Raw genomic sequence first — 20676 nt, 5'->3', positions numbered from 1 at the left:
TTGGGACCTTTGGGCGTTGACAAAAAGCCCATTATTTCTTACAATGAGACAGGTAATGTATTCCTACACACACAAGAAATACCAATCCTAAAAGACGGACAAGTATGTATGACATAAGAGAATTCAGTAACTTAAAACTGCCATTACAGTCTCCTGGGAAGCTGATACTTAGAACTCATGAAACATGAAGCAATTTGCAGGACTGCTAATTAGGCATGTTACATTTTACCTTGGCTCTACACTGTCCAAAAAACTATGACTGCATGTCTGCTACTAAAATGTGCAAACTCAGGCTAATACTGTTGTAGGTAGTCAGCCTCTCTGGCACAAAAGTTTCCCCTACCACCAGCCAGATACAATTTAATAGGACCCATGACATCCATACCTCTCAAACTCATAAGGTTGCCTACAATCCTATTTACTTATGTGCATCTCATGATACCCATTCACCTAATATCAGGAAAGAATAAACATAAAAGCAGCAGCCACATCCAGGCTCATGCTTTCCCAGGCATGAAATATGCTTTTGGGTGACAGTTTTCCAAATGTGACATGTCAGATGTTATGTTCTTATGGCCAGTTGGAGGCCAGGATGGGAGAATAATGGCAAATCAACCTTCTAGCTCCACAGCCACTAAGAGAACTCTTTATGTCCCTCAAATTATCGCCCTTTAGCACTGTGTCACACATGACTGGTAATAGGTCCCAAAATTCTAGGCATGTCAATTCTGTGCATGCTCCATGGGATGGTTCTTATAAGCCAATTCAACCTCACTACATCAGAAAATCAGCTCACACAGTCTCTTAAGACTGTGTGCTTGAGTGTTTATGGCCTACCTCTGGGTAGAGATGGACAAGGCAGTGCTATTTCTCTCCAATACTAGTGTGTAATAGTGACTGAAAAGTGGCAACAGGCAGCAGTATGGAAACAAGAGAGAAAGGTCACCAAAGTGAAAGAAGAAAGAGGACTGCAGGAATGACAGAGAGAGAAGCAGCTTTCAAGAAATGGAAAAAGCAACCAAATTTATAACCTGAATAGGAGTGAAACAGGTAGAGGGTGAAGGAGATGTCTGTGTATGGAAGGCAACTGATTGCCTTTTATAGGAACACTCTGAAAAGACAATGCCCCTAGAAGTTAGTGTGGCTACACTTGGAGACACAGGGAGAGCCAGGTAAAGTAGCTTCAAATTACTCATTAGGAACAGTTATTTAAGGTGATGTCAGAGTTATGCCTTATGCTGGCTTACTGTTATATGGAAGGTAGAGTGTTTGTATTGTCATAGGACTGAATTAATAGCTCAAGAGATTGGGACAGAGTCCAAGGGAGCTCCTGTACCAGCAGTAGTCTAAAAGTTATATCCTTCTTTATCCCTGTATGTGAGTAATTGTAACTACTTAGGATTTCCTTCCATTGGGTTTGGAACCCGAATATTTTTCCTATGTAAATATAATGGAGGCAACAGGGTCCCTGGGACTCTGTCACACCTGTGCTTCTGAGATCACAGAGGAAACCAGGAAATCTGATGTGATTTTAGGCTCTACTTACTAAGTGTATGTGCTCAAAAGTGTCAAATTTGGACTTTACCTACTATTACTATCTAAGGCAATATTGAACTTGAGAAGCAACCTGTGACAGTGTTGAAGACCTAAAGTGAATTGCAACATACATGGAGGAATTCCACCACTCTTCAACATCTGACCCCTTTGTGCTTCTCTTCTCCTGCCTTTACATTTTTTTCTCTGGACTTTGTTTCATCTGTTCCTTGTTATTTGCCCTCACTCTTTTTTTTCCTCATTTCAGTCCTCATTTTTTCACCAGGCCTCTACATCTCCATTTACTCTCTCCCCATCTTCTATTCTCTCTTCCTCCTATTTTTTCTTCTTCCAGTTTTCTTCCCTTAGATCCTCTTCTTCCTCCCTTCCTTCTCTCCCCTTTTAATACCTATCCTCTCTCTCCCTTCCTCCATATGAGGCATAGTTGTTTGAAACACAACTAACCAATAAGTGTTGCAACTCAAATAGGTGTTGCAGCTCAAGTAATCGAAGTGTGCAGCAGAGTGTGGTTGGAGGCTTCTTTAATACATCTTTGCCAAGGTGGGCACTCTCCTGAATGTGGTGGCCGAAGCGGGGGTGTGACTCCACTATTTATACTTACTCCTAGCACCTCATTGGTTGATTACTCAGAGTTTATAATCTTTCTGATATGTCATTACCCAATCACATTTCAGTATTCCATCTCCTATTTACATACAGTATGAACCAATTAGGTTACACCAAAATGACCAATCAGGTTGCACCAAATATCGACCAATCATATTTCAGCATTACAGTATCAGCCAATCAGATTGCACCAAAAGTCAACCAATCAGATCGCACCAAAGTTGACCAGTCATGTTTCAACATCCCACTGCTCTGTATTTTACATAACTTTGCAGGAATGAAAATTAGGTTGGAGATTTGAAACTAAATTTACTTCCTGTCCTTTAAGGTTCTGAGAAGAGTCCAAATATAGTCTTTTCTCTCATAGTAGAAAAAGGACTAGTTGGAGAGTTGGAAGATGTCCCTAGTCTTCCACTAAGTTGCAACCTCTCCCTTCTTGTTTGTTCTTAAGGAAAATGAAGGGGTCAGACTAAATTAGTTCTTATGTCCCTTCTAGCTCTCAAATTCTTTGTCTTCCTGATCTCTTGCTCTTCCTCTCCACCTCCCTTTTGGCCATCCTCCTGACCAGCAGCACCATATCTGAGAGTTAGAGAGTTCTTAGGGAAAAGATATATAGATTGTTATGTGATTAGGTTCCAGGGTTAAGCAGAGACATATTATTCAGTAAGGCTGGGTTTGATGTATCTGTCTGAGTATCATTGATGGAGGGGGCTGAGTCATAATGAGTATGTTTGTTCTCCTCACTCTGTAGATACTTCTAGTATTTGATCCATCCCTGGCCATCTGAAAGGCCTTACTTACATAATTCATTTAAATATGATTAGGAAGCTAGGCCTAATAGTTATGTTTCTGCCTTCTATTGGTATAGGGAAGTTGGGGGAATAACAGGAATATCCCATGAGACCCTCATGGTAAAGAGCAGGGCCCTGTCATCATTGGACTCAGCCTGGCACATGGGGAGAAGGTGATATCATTTCTTTATCCTTTTACTGCTCAGTTGTTATCACTGACCACCCTTCTGGATGTTAGTGTTTTCTCAAACGAAATTTTAAAACATAGTAAGTTTGATGGTGGCAGTATGAGAATAGATTATTTTTTTTTTAACTTCAGGCAAGTGTCCTGAACATTTTTCCATCCCGTGAAAATGTTTCTGGATAGTTTCCCCATACTCATTATTTTATAAAAACTTTACTATTCTTTTTTGAACATTTTTCTTTTATGTTTATAGTATCGGCACAAGAGTGACAAACAACTGAACAATCGACCTGTCCTGGTACTAGTAAATGGCATGTAAGTGCTTGTGATTGGAGGGGGGTGGCTGAGGAGCAGGAAGAGTGGGACAGGTATTTCTGGGAAAAGTGACAGTCTTGGATAAGATGACTATGTTCATCAAATTTTATGTGGTTGTCATTAGAAGAATAACAGGTATAAGCAAGTAGGTAGCATAGAAGATAAAGTATTAGACTTGGAGTCAGGAAGTTCAATTCCTGCCTTACTTACCGGCTGTGTAATCCTCAGCAAGTTAGTTAACCTCTCTGTGCTTCATTTTTCTCACATGTTAAATGAAAGAGTTGGACTCTAAGGTCCCTTCTAATTCTAAAACTATGGTCCTTGGGGGCAGCTAGGTGGCGCAGTGGATAAAGAATTGGCCCTGGATTCAGGAGGACTTGAGTTCAAATACAGCCTCAGACACTTGACACTTACTAGCTGTGTGACCCTGGGCAAGTCACTTAACCTCATTGCCCTGCAAAAAAAAAATAAATTTAAAACTATGGTCCTTAGCATAATTCACTCCAATAGCAATACCTAGCAGTTTTGAACATCCATTTGTTCAACAATAATATTCCACATACATGTAGAGAGCATTATACTTAATGCTATAGGGATAGACAGAATGGTTACCACATGACTCCTGCCATCATGGAGTTTATAGTGTAAAAGGGGAAATAAAACACGTACATAAATAACTACAATATAGAGCAAATACATAATGTTCCAAAAGTCTTAGTGCCGTTTTAAGCTTCAGTTGCTTAAAACAGCACAAAACTTTTGAAGTACCATGATTAAATACTTTGAGAGTAAGAAAAATAGTGCACTGTAGGATGTCAGAGAAGACAGTTTGCTTCTGATTGAGGTGGGAAGGGTGACATTTGAGTTGAGCTACGAATGAGGAGTATGATTTTGACAGGTAGAGATTTGGGGAAGGTACTTTTCAGGTAGACACCTTTGGTAGTATCTCAGAAGGAAGGGATTGGTGTTAATAGCTGGTCCTGTGTCATTTTGTTACAGTGTGTTGTATGCACATTCACAGCTGTCAAGAGCAGTTACTTATCAGAATTGTCAACACAGTCTCCCCACTCAGCACATTAATCAGTTGGCTATATGCACAGTCTGTGTTACATGTGCTTTGGGGAAGACCAATGATTAAGGGGAAGACAGAGGATGAAGTGGTCTCTGCTTTTGAGGAGCTTAGAGTCTAGTTGGGAGGTACACAAAACAACAATTAATATGAGTACTAAATTATGTGGTATATAATGTAAGTGGCATAAGAGTTCATAAGAGAGGAAGATTAATAATAATTGGGAGTAGTTTTTTTTTAAAAAAAACTTCATGGCAGAGATAGAAGTCCAAATGGATCTTCAGGTATAGACAGAAGAAATGTTGTGGGGAGAGGCATTCCAAGTGAAGAAAATAGTAGGAATGACAACCAGAAAAGCAGGTGTAAATTTAGTACATCTGTGCATGAGATAGAGACCAGCCTGACCAGAGTGTGGGGAATATGTTGGGGAATTGTGGGAAATGAGGCCAGATTGTCAAGGGCCTTGAACAACCAAGCTGAGGAGCTTACTTGTGAAATCAATCCAGGAACCCCATGAAGTCTCTTGCATTATACTAGTCAGTCTTGAAGCCCTTCCTACTCAGTTTCTAAGCTGACTGTGACTGCCACAACATCTCTTTTGGGAACTTTCAGGAATTCTTTTTTTTTTTTTTTTTTTTTTTTTTTTATGTAGTGAGGCAATTGGGGTTAAGTGACTTGCCCAGGGTCACACAGCTAGTAAGTGTTAAGTGTCTGAGGCTGGATTTGAACTCAGGTACTCCTGACTCCAGGGCCAGTGCTCTATCCACTGTGCCACCTAGCTGCCCCAGGAATTCTTAATGGGAAGTAAAATGAAACTTTTATCTATCTCCTTCCCTATCAGCAACTTGTATTATTAACATGCAGAGTCATTGAGCAAGAGAATAAATGCATCCTCACTAGGACGGATGTGAAAATGTAAACCAGGTCTTTTTTAGAAAAAATAAACATTATTGTTAATGTTTACTAAGTCACCATAAGTATATACTGGGTGCCAAAGTCTTCATTTAAGGGAGCTGTTTCCTTTCTTCGGTGCTTGTCCCTTGTCAGAGGCCATGTGGTATGGTGAAAAAGGCATTTAGGGTTGGAAGATCTAGGTTTGAGTCCTAGTCCCAACACTTAGAGTTGGCTGGCTATGACCAAGCTTCTTAATGTGCTGTACATTAGCTTCCTCGTGTGTAAAATAAGGCTAATAATATCCCAGGATTGTTATCATGCAACAACACCATGCGACTCAGGTGAAAACCAGATTTATTACAAGAGAAATGAGCATGCATATGGAACCCAAGAATTCACACAGAAGTTTGCATATTTATAACCACAGTACAACAGGAGGAGGAGGAGGAGAAAACAGGAAAGGATGTGGCATGGCAGGGAAAGGTGCAGTAAATATGGGAAAAGGACAAAACCCTTTCCGAAGGGGATGGCAAAACCCAACATTCTTTTCCCTTGGGAACCCCTAGACTATGAAAAAGGGTGGTCTACTTATCTGCAAAGGACCCCAGCTGCACAAGCATTTCTGCAGCCTGGTACAGATTGGCTGGCGCATGTCTTGCCTCTCAGGGACACCCAGGGGATACAACTTGAGGTGCAAACAACAAATTCTGTCAGGTTGGGGTGGGGACATTGTCCTTCACATACTTGGGGCCTCCTGCATGCTCTGGGTCCAGTGTTTCTGGAAAATAAGGCAACTCAAAAAGACAAGTTCAAGGGATGCCAGCCCCTCACATTGTGAAGAAAGTACTCTGTAAGCCACAATATAAATGTGAGTCATTATTCATCAGAACTCCACTAGAGGTTTAAGTCCATTCCTGCAGCTGGGACTCCACTCTGCTCCACTTGAAGCATCATTAGCTTCTTGGCCTACAGCTGGCCCAAGAACTGGGCCAGAGAGCAGCCATTTAAAGGGTTATTCTCCTGCAGGGTGAAGGAAGAAAAGTGGATGAACATCAAAGTGGGGGATATAATAAAACTACAAAATAACAATTCTGTCACAGTGAGTACCTTATTTAATTAGAATTTGGTATCTTTTTGCTTTACTGGGCTCAATAGCTACTTCTGTCACCCTTGCTTATAGCAGCTTTGCCTTGTAGCAAACAGGGATTAATGCATGCACCTCTGAGGAAGCTTGGCTTCTCTCCATTTCATGCCACAACTTTAGCCCAAGTGTGAGTTTTAATAGGGGAAGGGGAAGCAGGGAGATGACTTTATTATAGAGAATAGGGGTTGAATGTGATAGGGCAAGGTTCCAGTCTGAGGAAGCCAGTAATGTATATCAAGTCCTTGAGTTGCAATCACAATGTCTGCCTTGGCATCCTTCTGAAAATCTCGCTGTTCATCTTTTCTCCCACTGACATTATTGGCCATATAATGTTGGTAAATTGCTTAACTTCATACAGTTGTGATAATAAAATAAAAACCAAGTATATAATTACATTATATATATATATAATTTATAAAACTGAAGATATCTAAGTATATGAAGGATTATTCTTATTAGCATTATTCCTTATCTTCCTTAACCTTCTCTAACTTCAGGCGGATGTGCTGCTACTTTCCAGTAGTGAGCCCTGTAGTCTGACCTACATAGAAACTGCAGAACTAGATGGGTGAGTATTCTAGCCTATGGTTAGGTTACGTTAACAAAGCCAACAGTGACAAGTATCAGTAACTTCCACAGGTGTCTGCTTGATGTGTGTCAAGAAAAAAGTTGCTCTTCATTGGGAAAAAATATGGTAATGTCGAAGAACAAAGGGGTTGTATTTCCAGGTACCTTGGGCAAGAGAGTTATACAGAATATTCATGCTTCAGGTAGGGGTTGGACTGAATGGCCTCAACAGCTGCTTCTTCACCTAGGTAGGATGCTGTATTCTCCTAACGTGGCCTTGAAGAGCCACTGTCACCTCCACACTGAGAAGTAGCATCACAGCAAGACTTTTTTTCCCAAGGGTGTACAAAATATTTTGGAAAGTTTGGAATTGTTTTGAGGCCATTTAGAAAGTCTACATCTACTTTCCTTTAACATTTTAAATCCTGTCCAAACCATTTCCCTAGCCTTTTCTGTGTCTGTTAGGTATTGTAAAACATCTTTAGTTTTTACTTCTATCCCTATTCCTTTATTCAGATACCTTTTAATCACTGAGCAAATGTCCATAAAATTCTCTTTTGGTTTGTGTGAAGACACAGATGTACAGGAGTTTCAGCTCTTGAATGTGCTGCACTAAGGAGCCCAAGTTTTCTTACAAGAATCCTGCTATCTGTTTCTTTTTCTTTTTCTTTTTTAGTGAGGCAATTGGGGTTAAGTGACTTGCCCAGGGTCACACAGCTAGTAAGTGTTAAGTGTCTGAGGCCGGATTTGAACTCAGGTACTCCTGACTCCAGGGCTGGTGCTCTATCCACTGCGCCATCTAGCTGCTCCCCTGCTTTCTGTTTCTAAGCCTCATCTCTGGGGTTCTCTTTGCTAGTTCTTTAGGATCTCTAGTTCATCTGCCTCAGTTTGAACTCAGGGACATTTGGAGAGGAGCTTATTAGTGGAGTTACAACTTCAGGATCAACGTTTACCTCTTCAGAACCATCTAGTATACTTACTCTCAGGAAAGAGCTGAGGTTGTGGTCTTCTTAGGGCAGAGGACCATGACCTAATTCCATTTTAAATATAGCATATTTTCTGAAACCCCTGTAGATGAGCATAAATGCATGAATGTGTGCTTCTTTTAGTTCCTTCACATACATACATATATACATGTATATGTATATATATACACATACACATATAAGAATGGACAATAGCTTATATATTATTTTATTTGTGCCATGTGTTAATTATCAATATAATTATATACATTAACATATATGTATAATTTTGACTCCAGGGAAACCAATTTGAAAGTAAGGCAAGCCCTGACTGTTACCAGCAACCTGGGAAACAACCTGGAGAAACTGACCACCTTTAAAGGTAAGTTAAGAAGTAGATTGCTTTTGGAAATTGTCAGGCTACTTCATCATTTCAGATTTAGATCTTTTATATATTGGTAAAATTATGTTCCATGACCTATTTGTTATACAATTCTTTCTCTGTGCATGTGATCAATGCCACATACAAAATTCATTTCCTCCGATGTCCAAAAAGCATTGTCTGTCTGTAAGGGAATAAGGGATTGTGAGTACCAGAAATGTGATGAGAAGTGTTGGGGAGAGGGGTGGAAAATGCTTATTTTTTGTTCTTTACTCATTTTAGTAGTGTCTTACTCTCTGTGACTCCTCTTGGAGTTTTCTTGGCAAAGATATTGGAGTAGTTTGCCATTTCCTTTTACAGATGAGGAAACTGAGGCAAAAAGAGGGTTAAGTGACTTGCCCAGGGTCACACAGTCAGTAAAGTGTCAGAGATTGAATTTGAACTCAAGGCTTCCTCACTCCAAGCCTGAAACTACCCACTGTGCCACCTAGCTACCCCAGTACATACTTAGGAAAGGAAATTCTTATGTCTCTACTGCCTGTGGGCTATAGTCTCTACAACCCAGGATATAAATGTGATTTCCTCTATGAGTTGGAACTCTCTCATTCCTTTATCTTTCTTCAGGTGAAGTCAGGTGTGAGCCTCCCAATAATAAACTGGACGTATTCACAGGGGTATTGATCCATGAGGGTGAAAAGTATGCCTTGGATAATGAAAAAATATTGCTAAGAGGCTGTACAATACGGAATACAGACTGGTGCTATGGCCTTGTGATTTATGCTGGTAAGTTCCACTAAGTGTCTTTGCCAAATATGTAACCTACAGACTACCATTAAAATGTGGCTAGTTTCATCACTACTGTTTTCTTCAAATGGCAAAAACAGAGCACTTTGGCAATTCTTTTCACATATATACATATATATATATATATATATATATATACAAATACACACACACACACACACACACACACACACACACACATATATATATATATATCCCAGTGTGTCCATGTGGGAGGTCTGTAATTCCTAGTGTCTTAAAAAATAAAATAAAATCCCCCAGCATTCTAGCTGTCTGTAGCAGAGTCATTTTGTGTTGAGCCTACAGGCCATACATTAATCTTTTCAAGTATTCCTAGATACATGAGGAAAAGTAAACATATTGAAGAGGCATATAGAGAGAGGGGATATACAGAGTTCTAAGATGGGGGAAAACATATCTCTGTGGTACGTTCATATGGAGAATACATACACAGAGAATATTCCCATGATGAGTATCTAACTGGAGATAATATATATGTCACTGCTATTCACAAGGAATGAGAAAGAAAGAGAATATAAAGAATATCAAGAGGGACACTATACTGACCTTAATTCTTTGATAAATTTGTGATCTCATTGATTTGGATAATCCAAATTGTGCAGATCATGGTGCACCTATGGCTGACCATCCCGTTCATATATTGTCCATGTTTTCCTTTAAATGTGCTGTAGGGCTCCACTCAACATGCTAAATGTTTGTCTCTAGAAATCTTGATATTACATGGATACCAGTAGAATATGTGAGCTCTCTATTAATTATCCCTTGATATTGCCTATCTTTTTTCTAGTTATATATCTCTCTGATAACATCCTTTTATGTCACTTCTGTGAATTTATTTTATTATATTTCAGCTGTTATAAGCTCCATTTGTTTTTCCTTTGCCCACTGAGTGATCTTTTACTTCACTTCTTTGGAAATCAGAATATTTCTTGACTCTCAGCCAACATATCACTGAAAGAATATTGGTATTAAAAAAAGGGAGGGGGCTCTGGATTCCCAAAAGAAATTTGAAGTCAGTAAAAGAACTTCAGTTTCCCAAGGCAATTCAGCCCACTCTCCTCCTTTTCGATTTTGGGCCCAACTAATGATTGTCCATTTGTAGTGTTATCCATCTAACTGTATGTCATATGGGGAGAAGATACATCTGATACATGACACTATCAGTAACATCGTCTTCTAAGCCGAGGCAGGGATTTTTCCAGGCCATGAAGTAGAGGTAGAGAAAGGAAAGAGGTCCCTTTGTTCTCAGTGCTTTATGTCAATTGGCTGACCATTGACTTCTCCTGGATAATGGGACAACTGGACTTGTCATTTCCTTCACACAGTGTGAACAAGAGTTAAAATTCCATGAGACATGAAAGAGAATTTATTAAGAGGAAGAGTCTTCATGCCCTTTAAAGACCCCTGTGGTCTGATACTCTTGTTTGCTTTTCTCATAGGACCCCACCAGCTGAAAAGGAGGGTAAAGAGACTCAGTAAGACAGTTACAATGTTGGTCAAACACTTAGGACCACTTTCCTAGTTGAATCTTGGTCTGCAGTGCCTTGTCTTTTGGCCTTGAGAGCCAAAAAAATGTGAAATAAACATGTTCTTTACCCCCAAAATTCTCATTAACCAAGTTGTAATCATTGGAAGGACAGCAGAAGCAGCCTCACTGGTGTTACTGAGTCACAGTTTCTGTATCTCACACTCATTTGGCCCTGTGGTTTCTGGTGTATAGAAAGCTCTATGGGGCCTAGGAGGCTCAAATTTCAAGAAAGAAAAATGTACTTTTAATGAAGCTTTACAAAAAAGAATATTATCCTTTGTCAGGCTATGTGTTCTGATCTTTGGGTAAAAAAATATTACCACCATATTAATATAACAGAGTTCCTATCTCTTGTTGTCTAGTATAATATTTGAATTATATCTGTCCTCCAAGGGGGCTGCGGGGGAAGCACACATCTCTAAAGACCCTTTTGGGAAATTGCCTCCTACAAATATTTAGCCATATTTCTATTCCAATACTGTGTCTTCAGGCTAACACCTGAATGAAAACAGCAATACTGCATTGTAGGAGTTTTGCATTCTTGGTGTTCACTCCATAGATGTGAGGGCTTGCCAAGCCCTTTTCAGGGCTTTGATGTTTACCTGATTCACCCAACTCACTGTGGCTCCAGGAAACTGTAGCATGCATACTGGCCACACCCATCTGGGTGGGAAACCATATGGGCAGATGGGCTAAGTCACATTGAGGGTAACCAATAGGCCTCAAACCTGTTGGTGAGTTAGTGGGGTGTCTACTCCAAGCACATGAAGACTTTCCTCCACAGAATGGGCAGATGAGAACAGTTTGTTCCAGTGGCCATAAAGGTGCATTGTGGAGTGCTTCGAGCTTGGTCAAGCATCAGAGATGCAAAAGTCATCCACTGCGTCCTGAACCATTATCAGTTGTCTTGACTTCTGTCCTGTCACTGTACTTCAGTGACTTAAGAAGAGAGTGAGGCTGACAACTTTTCTGACTCACAAATCCAGTTCATGGAAAAGTTAAGACATTACCCATGGTGTCATTGAAAATAAAGGGTGAGCAACAGTTCACAGAATTGATGACCAGGCAAATAACAGTCAGATGGTGAAAGGCCAAATAAATTGCCTCCTTTTCAGATTTTTACTCTGAGTCCCCATGTTAGCTCTCCAGGTAGAATCCCTGGTGGGTATTTTTCAGAGCTATTTCTGTTAACCATGTAGAGTTCCTCACCACAGAGGTCTTAACTATTCATTTCCCCCATTCTTCTTCTTCCCAACAACTTTGCTCTTTTACTCCCTATTTCTTCATTTATTGTGGGAAAGCTATCTCAGTGCTTTAGAACTTATGGACTGAAATGACCTGTAATGGAGGACGCTTCCCAAAAGTTCATGGTTCCCACTGTTGGGAAATTCTCTTACCAAAAAATGTTCTGCTCTTCTAGAGTTGCCTATCTCTGAAAAATACCAGCCTCTCAGGGCTCAAGAAAGAAACATGTATGAAGTTTCTGTAAACATTTGTTGTTCATTTGTTCAGTCGTGTCCAACTCTTCATGACCCCATGGACACACCAAGCCCTTCTATCCTCCACTATCTAAAGACATAGTAGGTACTAAATTTAGAAATGCGACTTCCATAGTGTGTTATGGGGACAAGGACCTTTCCCCAGGATCTTGTCCTCTTACACTGCTTTTGCTTCATTCTGAATAAAACTGGTTATCCCTCAAAATACATCTGTGTTTGACTTAGGTCATGACACCAAATTAATGCAGAACAGTGGAAAGAACATCTTTAAACGGACAAGCCTAGATCATCTCATGAATATCCTTGTGTTCTGGGTAAGTCAGAACTTTCTCTTCCCTCCTTTATAAGTAGGCAGACTTTGTATAGGAGTAACTAATGTTTCGTGTATGCATATAGGCCAAAAAGGAAGGAAGGAGCATATTATAAACCTTAAAGTGCTATGTAAATGTATTGACATTAAAGTCTTCTTTAAACTTACCTCTCAGAGTTGCTGTGAGAATCAAATGAGATAGTTTTTGTAAAGTGCTTAGCATAGTGCCTGGCACATAGTACAGGGGTAGGGTCTGGGAAGGGAATAAGTATTTATATAGCACCTATTATGTGCCAGTTACTGTGCTAAGCACTTTACAGTTATTATCTCATTTGATCCTCACAACAACCCTGAGAAATAAATTTAAGAAAACCTTAAAAGTTAACACATTGGGGGCAGCTAGGTGGCGCAATGGATAAGGCACTAGCCTTGGATTCAGGAGGACCTGAGTTCAAACCCAGCCTCAGACACTTACTAGCTGTGTGACGCTGGGCAAGTCACTTAAACCCCATTGCCCTGCAAAAAAAAAAAAAGTTAGCACATTTATACTGTAAGGGCCAAATTTAGTATGGAAAGAGTTCGTTGGGCAGCTCGCCTTAATATTGGGGTAAGAAAAGAAATTAATGGCCTCTTTCAAAAAAATGGGAACAAATCTAAAACACAAGTGAGGTTAATAGAGCCAGGAACAATGTATAAATCTCTGGAGTAAAAAGGCCCCAAGCACCCTGAACCTGCCTCCAGCCCAACCAGCTCCAAAGAGCTAGCTTTGCCTCAAAAACACAAACTCACCACCACCTGAAATCTGTAGCTTTAAGGTGAATTAGCTGTGTAGTCTCTTCTGTTTTTGTCTGAAGGTCAAAACACCAGCAGCTCCTCTAACTGTCCTGCCTCATTTTTCTTGGAACCCTTTCCTCTTCCTCTCACTGCCTTTAACTGTCTCTCCCACAGGAAGGAGCAGTTCCTAGTCATGCTGAGTCTTCAACTGGCTCAGCACACCCACATGGGCTGTCTCCATTATAATCTGGCCAGGCCCATGTGGGCATGGGAGAGCTATTAGGGAAGGCTTAGTTACTTAGTTTCAATAAATGTTCCCTGTGGTCAGAGTTCCTCTTGTTTGTTCAGTTATCTCCCAAAGTACACACCCATCTTCTCTTAGGCTTTTCAAGCTTACATTTTTTTCAGTCTGACCATAATGAAGATAGGGTTATGAAAACCCCAAATCACAATTAATTCCTTACAATACAGTACTTTAAAGTTTATAACCTGCTATCTTCAAAAAACCTCTTTGAGCTGAGTAATACAAGTATTATTGTCCTCTTTTACAGCTAGTTCCCAATTAATGTAAATAATAAATCTTATGAAGGGTCACACTTTGAATTTGTACTAATTGAAGTTATACATACAAGTAAATTATGGTCATTTATTCTAGCCTATTGGAAATATGCAGTGGAATTTTTAATTTGTTTAGCAATACAAGAGAAAATTATAAGAAATGTATTTATGATTCAAGATTATCACAAAATAATGAAGTGGTTATAGAAAGCAAAGTTTAAAAACTTTAAAAATTACTACCTTATCCAAAGATAAAACCTATATTGACAATATGATGAAAATGCCCTTATTGTCATTTATATTATATTAGCAGCATAAATGGAACCATCTTCTGTTCCTAAATCTTAATATACATTAGTTGTTGCAGAGAGCTTATGAACCGAGTATAGTTGGATGACCTTGGACACTATCTAAAATCATAATGCACTAAATGCAATATTGTTTTTCTTGCAATATATTTCAATAACTAGTTAAAATGACTTGAAAATCAGTCTTCAAAAACTGCTTTAGTAACCCATGATTTCTTATTTTACTTCTAAAAAACTGGCAGTGTTTGATGGTTGTAGCCTCTCAGAACCCAAGGATTTCAAGAACAGTAAAAAGTATGAGTTTTATTTTAAAATCCTCTTCTGCATTACCTCTCAATAAAAGTGTTAGACAATCCTTATACACTCTAAATCCAGGTTCAGGGTTTTTTTTAGAAATTTAAGTTATGGAAAGCATCCTTTCCCAAAATAAGTCTGTTTCTCATACATTAAAAATCTGTTGATCAGTGTATCTTTGTTCTTCAGTTATTTTCTTCAAAACATCAGGATGCTATCTATTCTCAACTTCACTGACTACTTCTCTGTTGATTTTAACATACAATTGAACTAGTATTTTTTAAAAATTTGTTATATTTTTAGTTCTGAACTATCTCCCTCCCTCTCCACCCCACACTAGAGGTCACCATTTGACAAATATGTGTATGTGTGCATGCGTGTGTGAGTACGTGTGTGTGTGTGTGTGTGTGTGTGTGTGTGTGTGTGTGTGTGTAAGTAAAACCATAATATGCATACTTCTATTTATCAGTTCTTTCTCTGGAGGTAGAGGAAGAGGTTACACTTCCTTTCTAGGTCTTTTGTAGTTGATATGAAAATGTATAATGAACAGAATAACTTAGTTGTTCATAGTTATTCTTTGAGCACTATTGTTGTCACTGTATACATCATTCTGTTGTTCTGCTCATTTCACTCTTCATTATTTCATGTAAGTCTTTTCTCATATTTCTAAAATAAACTTGCTCATAAATTCTTAGTGTAAGAAATATTTTTACTAACTGCACCTAATCTGACTGGGGGGCCTAATCTTATTGGAAGACTAATCTAGGGATTTCTGACTGGCTGGCTATCTGACTCCTATTAATTTAATATGGGCTGTTTAAAAATTTCTCCACACTGCTCCCAAATTGATAAGCAAAAGATTAAGAAGCCTCTTAATTAAATAATCAAAGCAGAGTCTATTTATAAAAATCAATGTAAAAGGGGGAAGCTAGGTGGCGCAGTAGATAGAGCACTGCCCTGGATACAGGAGGACCTGAGTTCAAATCCAGCCTCAGACACTTAACACTTTCTAGCTGTGTGACCCTGGGCAAGTCACTCAACCCCAATTGCCTCATCAAAAAAAAAAAAAAGGTATGAAAAATCAATGTAAGAGATAAGGGTTAAGAAATGCAAATTAGGGGCAGCTAGGTGGTGCAGTGGATAGAGCACTGGCCCTAGAGTCAGGAGTACCTGAGTTCAAATCCGGCCTCAGACACTAAACACTTACTAGCTGTGTGACCCTGGGCAAGTCACTTAACCCCAATTGCCTCACTAAAAAAAATGCAAATTACACAACCTGTCTGCTTTTAATATAAGAGGCCATTGCTGCCTCTTGCCTTAGGGTATGCACCAGCTTTCTCCAACTTTCAGTCTTTTTCTCCTTCACTCCAACTTTCACTTTATCCACCCCCCTGAAAAGCCCCTTAGCATCCTCACCTCTGTTGCCAACCCCCTGGCATCTCTAGTGTCTCTGTATCATAGCACTTTCTCCAACCACCGTACTGTCTCCTATTCTCTTAATCTTCCGGCCTCTCCCAACCTCCGTAAGTCTGCCTCTCTCAGCGTCTCTAGTGTCCCTTTTTATTAACTCTCTCAGGTGAAATCCGGGGCTGGCCGCCCTCAGGGCCAGCCAAGCCCGTGCTCCCCAGGCTGAGCTGGGGGAGGGGGGGTGAAGCAAACCCCAGCGTCTCTGAGAGTTTTCGTGCGCCTTCCCACTGTGCACATGGGCAGCACCCATGGCACACCTGTGGCTTGAGGTTTTCAGTCCTCACAGCTTGGCCTGGCTCAGAGGCTCCCCCCAACCCCCGCAGTTGAAACAGAGGGTGGGGGGCCTAGCTTCTTTTACACAGAAAAAAACCCTGAGGGCCTAAGGCTTTTTAATCTCAGCCCAAAGGCAGGGTCCCCAAATCAAAATAAATTTCCATATTAGCACAGTAGTATTCCATCACAGTCATATACCACAACCTGTTTAGCCATTTCCCAGTTGATGGGCATCCCCTCACTTTCCAGTTCTTTGCCACCACAAAGAGAGCTGCTAAAAATATTTTAGAACATATGGGTTCTTTTCCTTTTTCCCTGGTTACCTTGGGAAACTGACTTAATAGTGGTATTGCCAGCTCAAAGGGTATACACAGTTTTATAATTCTTTGGGCATAATTCTAGATTACTTTCCAAAATGGCTAGATCAGTTCATAGTTCCACCAATGATGTATTAGTATCTCAATTTTTCCACATTCTCTTCAACCATTTGTCATTTTACCTATCACTTGAACCAATCTGATAGGCATGAGATATCTCAATGTTGTTTTAATTTGCATTTCTCTAATTAATAATTTAAAGCATTTTTTCATGTCTGTTGATATAATATTATTTTTGTTACTTTTGTTATTGATGTAATCAATTGTGTTAATAGTTTTTCTTATGTTAAACCAACCCTGCATTCCTGGTATAAATCCCACTTGGTCACAATATATAATCTTTATGAGATATTGTCATAGTTTCTTAGCTAGTATTTTATTTAGGATTTTCGTTTCCATATTCATTAATGTAATTGCTCCATAATTTTCTTTCTCTGTTTTTGCTTTTCCTGGTTTAGGTATCAGCACTCTATTTGTTTCATAAAAGGAGTCTGGTAGGACTCCTTCTTTGCCTATTATTCTAAATTACTTATTTAATATTGGAATTAATTGATCTTTAAATGTTTGGTAGAATTCATCTACAAATCCATATGTTCCTGATGCTTTTTTTTTTTTTTAGGAAGCTCATTTATGGCCTCTTCAATTTATTTTTTCTGAAACAGGTTTATTTAAGATGGTTTGGTCTTTTAAAGATAAGTAGAGGGCGCAGCTAGATGTCACAGTGGATAGAGCACCAGCCCTGGAGTCAGGAGGACCTGAGTTCAAATCTGACCTCAGATACTTAACACTTACTGTCTGTGTGACCCTGGGCAAGTCACTTAACCCCAGTTGCCTCACCAAAAAAAAAAAAAAGATAAGTAGAATTTGGAAAAGCAGAAGGGAGGGGTGGCTAGGTGGCTCAGTGGATAAAGCACCAGCCCTGGATTCAGGTGTTCCTGAGTTCAAATCCGGCCTCAGACACTTGACACTTACTAGCTGTGTGACCTTGGGCAAGTCACTTAAGCCCCATTGCCCTGCAAAAAAAAAAAAAAAGCAGAAGGGAGGATTTATGAATAGATCTCTGACTGGAGAAGATTTTTTGATGTAAGAGAATAATGGGAAATGGAAATAAAAATTAAATTTAGTTGCCTTGAGTGCCACAGCAAAAAAAATTTGCACTTTATCCTCTAAGCATTATAGATTCTTGAGCAGAGGAATGACATAATGAAAGTGATGTTTTAGGAAAATTTATCTGTTTTCAGTGTGTAGGATGTGCTTAAGGGAGAAGACAGAGTCAGGAAAACCAGTGAGGAAGCTACTGCAGTTAAGAAAGAATGAAATGATAAGGGCCTGAACCTGGGTAGTAGTAGCAGTAAAAATGGAGAGGAAAAGGTAACTTCAAGAGACACTTCCAAGGAAAAAAAAGTTGGAGTCTGGTTGCAATATAAGGGCTTATATTGGCCACAGGCTCTAGAATATGTTCCCTACTTTGGTCTTTCTCCATGTTTACAAAACAGTGATACCTTACCCTAAGCTCCTTAGACTGAAACAGTGGGTACTGGCAGTCAGTCTGTGATTACTGTGATAGCCATAGTGCCTCTAGGTTCTGAGGATCAAAAGAAAAAGTCTCATAACAGAAGGATGGAATTTTAGAGTTATCACCACTACATATCTAACAAATGGTCAGCCTTTGCTTGAGGACCTCCAGTGAGGAAGAATTTTACTTACTACTATTGGATAGCTCTAATTATCAGGCAGTTTTTCCTGACATAGAGTCTAAATTTCCCTCTTTGCACCTTCCACCTATTACCCCAAGTTTTGCCCTCTGGGACTAAAAAGAACAAGTCTAATCTCTATTCCAGAGGATAGTACACAAAATAAATGAAGTCATGCTGCCCCTAAGTCTACTCTTCTTCAGGCTTAACATCCCCAGTTCCTTCAACTAGTCCTCATTTGGCCTGGACTCAAGGCCCAGGTCCATATTGGTTGCTCTCTTTTTACTAATGCTGTTTTCTCCAAGGTCATTCATGACCTTTTTGTTTCTAAATTCAATGACATTTGTTTCAGTACACATTGCCCTTGATCTCTATGGAACATGTATAGGGTGGGCCAAAAGTCACAATGTTTTAATAACTTTTTGAAAATTATTTTTTCTTTTCTTTTTCACCATTTATGGGATTCGATTTTTCACATGTAATATAAATTCATTTCTTATATTTACCATAAATGATGCTATGGTATTGTAAATTAAAAATAAAGGAGTTATTAACTTTTTTTTTTTGCAGGGCAATGAGGGTTAAGTAACTTGCCCAGGGTCACACAGCTACTAAGTGTCAAGTGTCTGAGGCTGGATGTGAACTCAGGTCCTCCTGAATCCAGGGCCGGTGCTTTATCCACTGCACCATCTAGCTGTCCCCCGAGTTATTAACTATTGAAACTCCTTTGTGACTTTTGGCCCACCCTGTAGTACTGCTGATTGCTATCTCTTTCTTTGGATACTGTGACATTATACTCATAGTACTTCTGCTATTTCTCTGATTTCCCTTTTCTACATTGTTACTCCTCGCTCTTCTACCTCTTCCTGTCCTGTGTCAATTTGGGAGGTGAAGTCAAGATGGCAGAGAAGAGTCAGGGACTCTGTCAATTGACTCTGTCAATGTCATTCTTTTGCCACTTCCACACTATATAAGGCCCTCATTATTCCTTCTCTGAACTGTTCCAATAACCTCTTAACTGGTTTCTCCACATCTATGTTCTAATCCATCCTACACAATACTGCCAATTTAATTTTCTTATTGTCTGGCTCAGACCACATCAGTATTCTGCTCAAAAAGATCTGTTGTTTCTCATTTCTTACCAAACAGCTTTCAGACTCTTTATCTAACATTCTGGGTCCTCCACAATTTAACTCCAACTTACCTTTTTGACCTTATATACTACTTCTCTTTGTGGATTCTATGCTTCACTTAAACTGAACTACTTGCTGTTTCCTAAACTTCCATCCCTTCTGCCTCCACATTGTTACTCACGCTGTCCCCCATGCTTGGAATACATTCCCTGACAGTCTGCTTATTGAAATCTTACTCTTCTTTCAAGACCCAGTTCAGATGCCCTTTCTTCTGTGGAATGTTCTCTTGATGACTCAAATTATATTGAATTAGAACACTAAAACCACAGAATCATAGTGCCATGACACCCAAGGTGCTCTCAAAGCTTGTATGACCAGCTTCTCACTAAAACTAGCCCAGGACTCACCCTGCTGATGGTTCCTCACTGCCATCACCTTCCCTCTGGACTGGGTTTTCCACCATGCAGGTTAGCCTCTGGGAGAAAATGCTAAAGAAGCTGCAAGAAATTAGAGTCATCTAATCCAGCCCCTTCATTTTACAGATGAAGAAACTAAGGTTAGTAACTAGTGAGCAGCAGAGCCAAGATCTGAATCCAGGTCTTCTTACTCACACTGCTGTAATATAGGAAAATACACAATCTTTCTATATGCCCCAGAGCTCTGTTACATGCTATCACACATACACACCCCATGTGCATAAAGCCCTTCCCATCTACTTCCTTCCCCATAAGAGCCTAGAAAGTGTTCAGAAAATGTCAGACTCAGATTAATCACCAAATTTCATTAGCAGCTTCTCACTGCTGCTCTTCCAACCTTGTATACCTGCTTCGAAGCAGGAAAACAAGGACCCAGCTTCTAATACCCAGCATTCTTTCAGTTAGGGTTCAATGAAGTCAAGGCTAACCAGCTTCACATTTGCCCAGGCTCTCACCATCTCAATCCACTGTCTTTCTCTTCTATTTCACACCCCAAACAGTCTTTTTCCCTCAGTCACTCTACTCACTTTCTAAACTCCGATTGTCACTTGCTTACTTCTTTACTTAATATTTCTAATATCACACTCCCTTTGTCAAAGAGGACCAACTTTCAGACTCCCAAGAACCTCACAAATGCTAGTTCTTCCTTTACCATACCTACATTATTTTCCAACCTCCAAAAATATCAA

At 39.6% G+C, this 20676-nt stretch overlaps 1 protein-coding gene across 1 annotated transcript in view; it reads left to right on the top strand.

Moving 5' to 3' along the window:
* LOC122752518 (phospholipid-transporting ATPase FetA-like) overlaps window positions 1-20676 on the top strand; it is a 105501-nt gene that overhangs the window by 21760 nt on the left and 63065 nt on the right. Inside the window, 6 exon segments of the mRNA XM_043999331.1 lie at window positions 3389-3450; window positions 6440-6512; window positions 7055-7125; window positions 8389-8471; window positions 9096-9254; window positions 12549-12637. Of these exon segments, the coding sequence (XP_043855266.1) occupies window positions 3389-3450; window positions 6440-6512; window positions 7055-7125; window positions 8389-8471; window positions 9096-9254; window positions 12549-12637 (537 nt within the window).

Source organism: Dromiciops gliroides, chromosome 1, assembly GCF_019393635.1.
Source record: "Dromiciops gliroides isolate mDroGli1 chromosome 1, mDroGli1.pri, whole genome shotgun sequence".
Classification (NCBI taxonomy): domain Eukaryota; kingdom Metazoa; phylum Chordata; class Mammalia; order Microbiotheria; family Microbiotheriidae; genus Dromiciops; species Dromiciops gliroides.
This window is presented reverse-complemented; position numbering and strand designations above follow the sequence as displayed.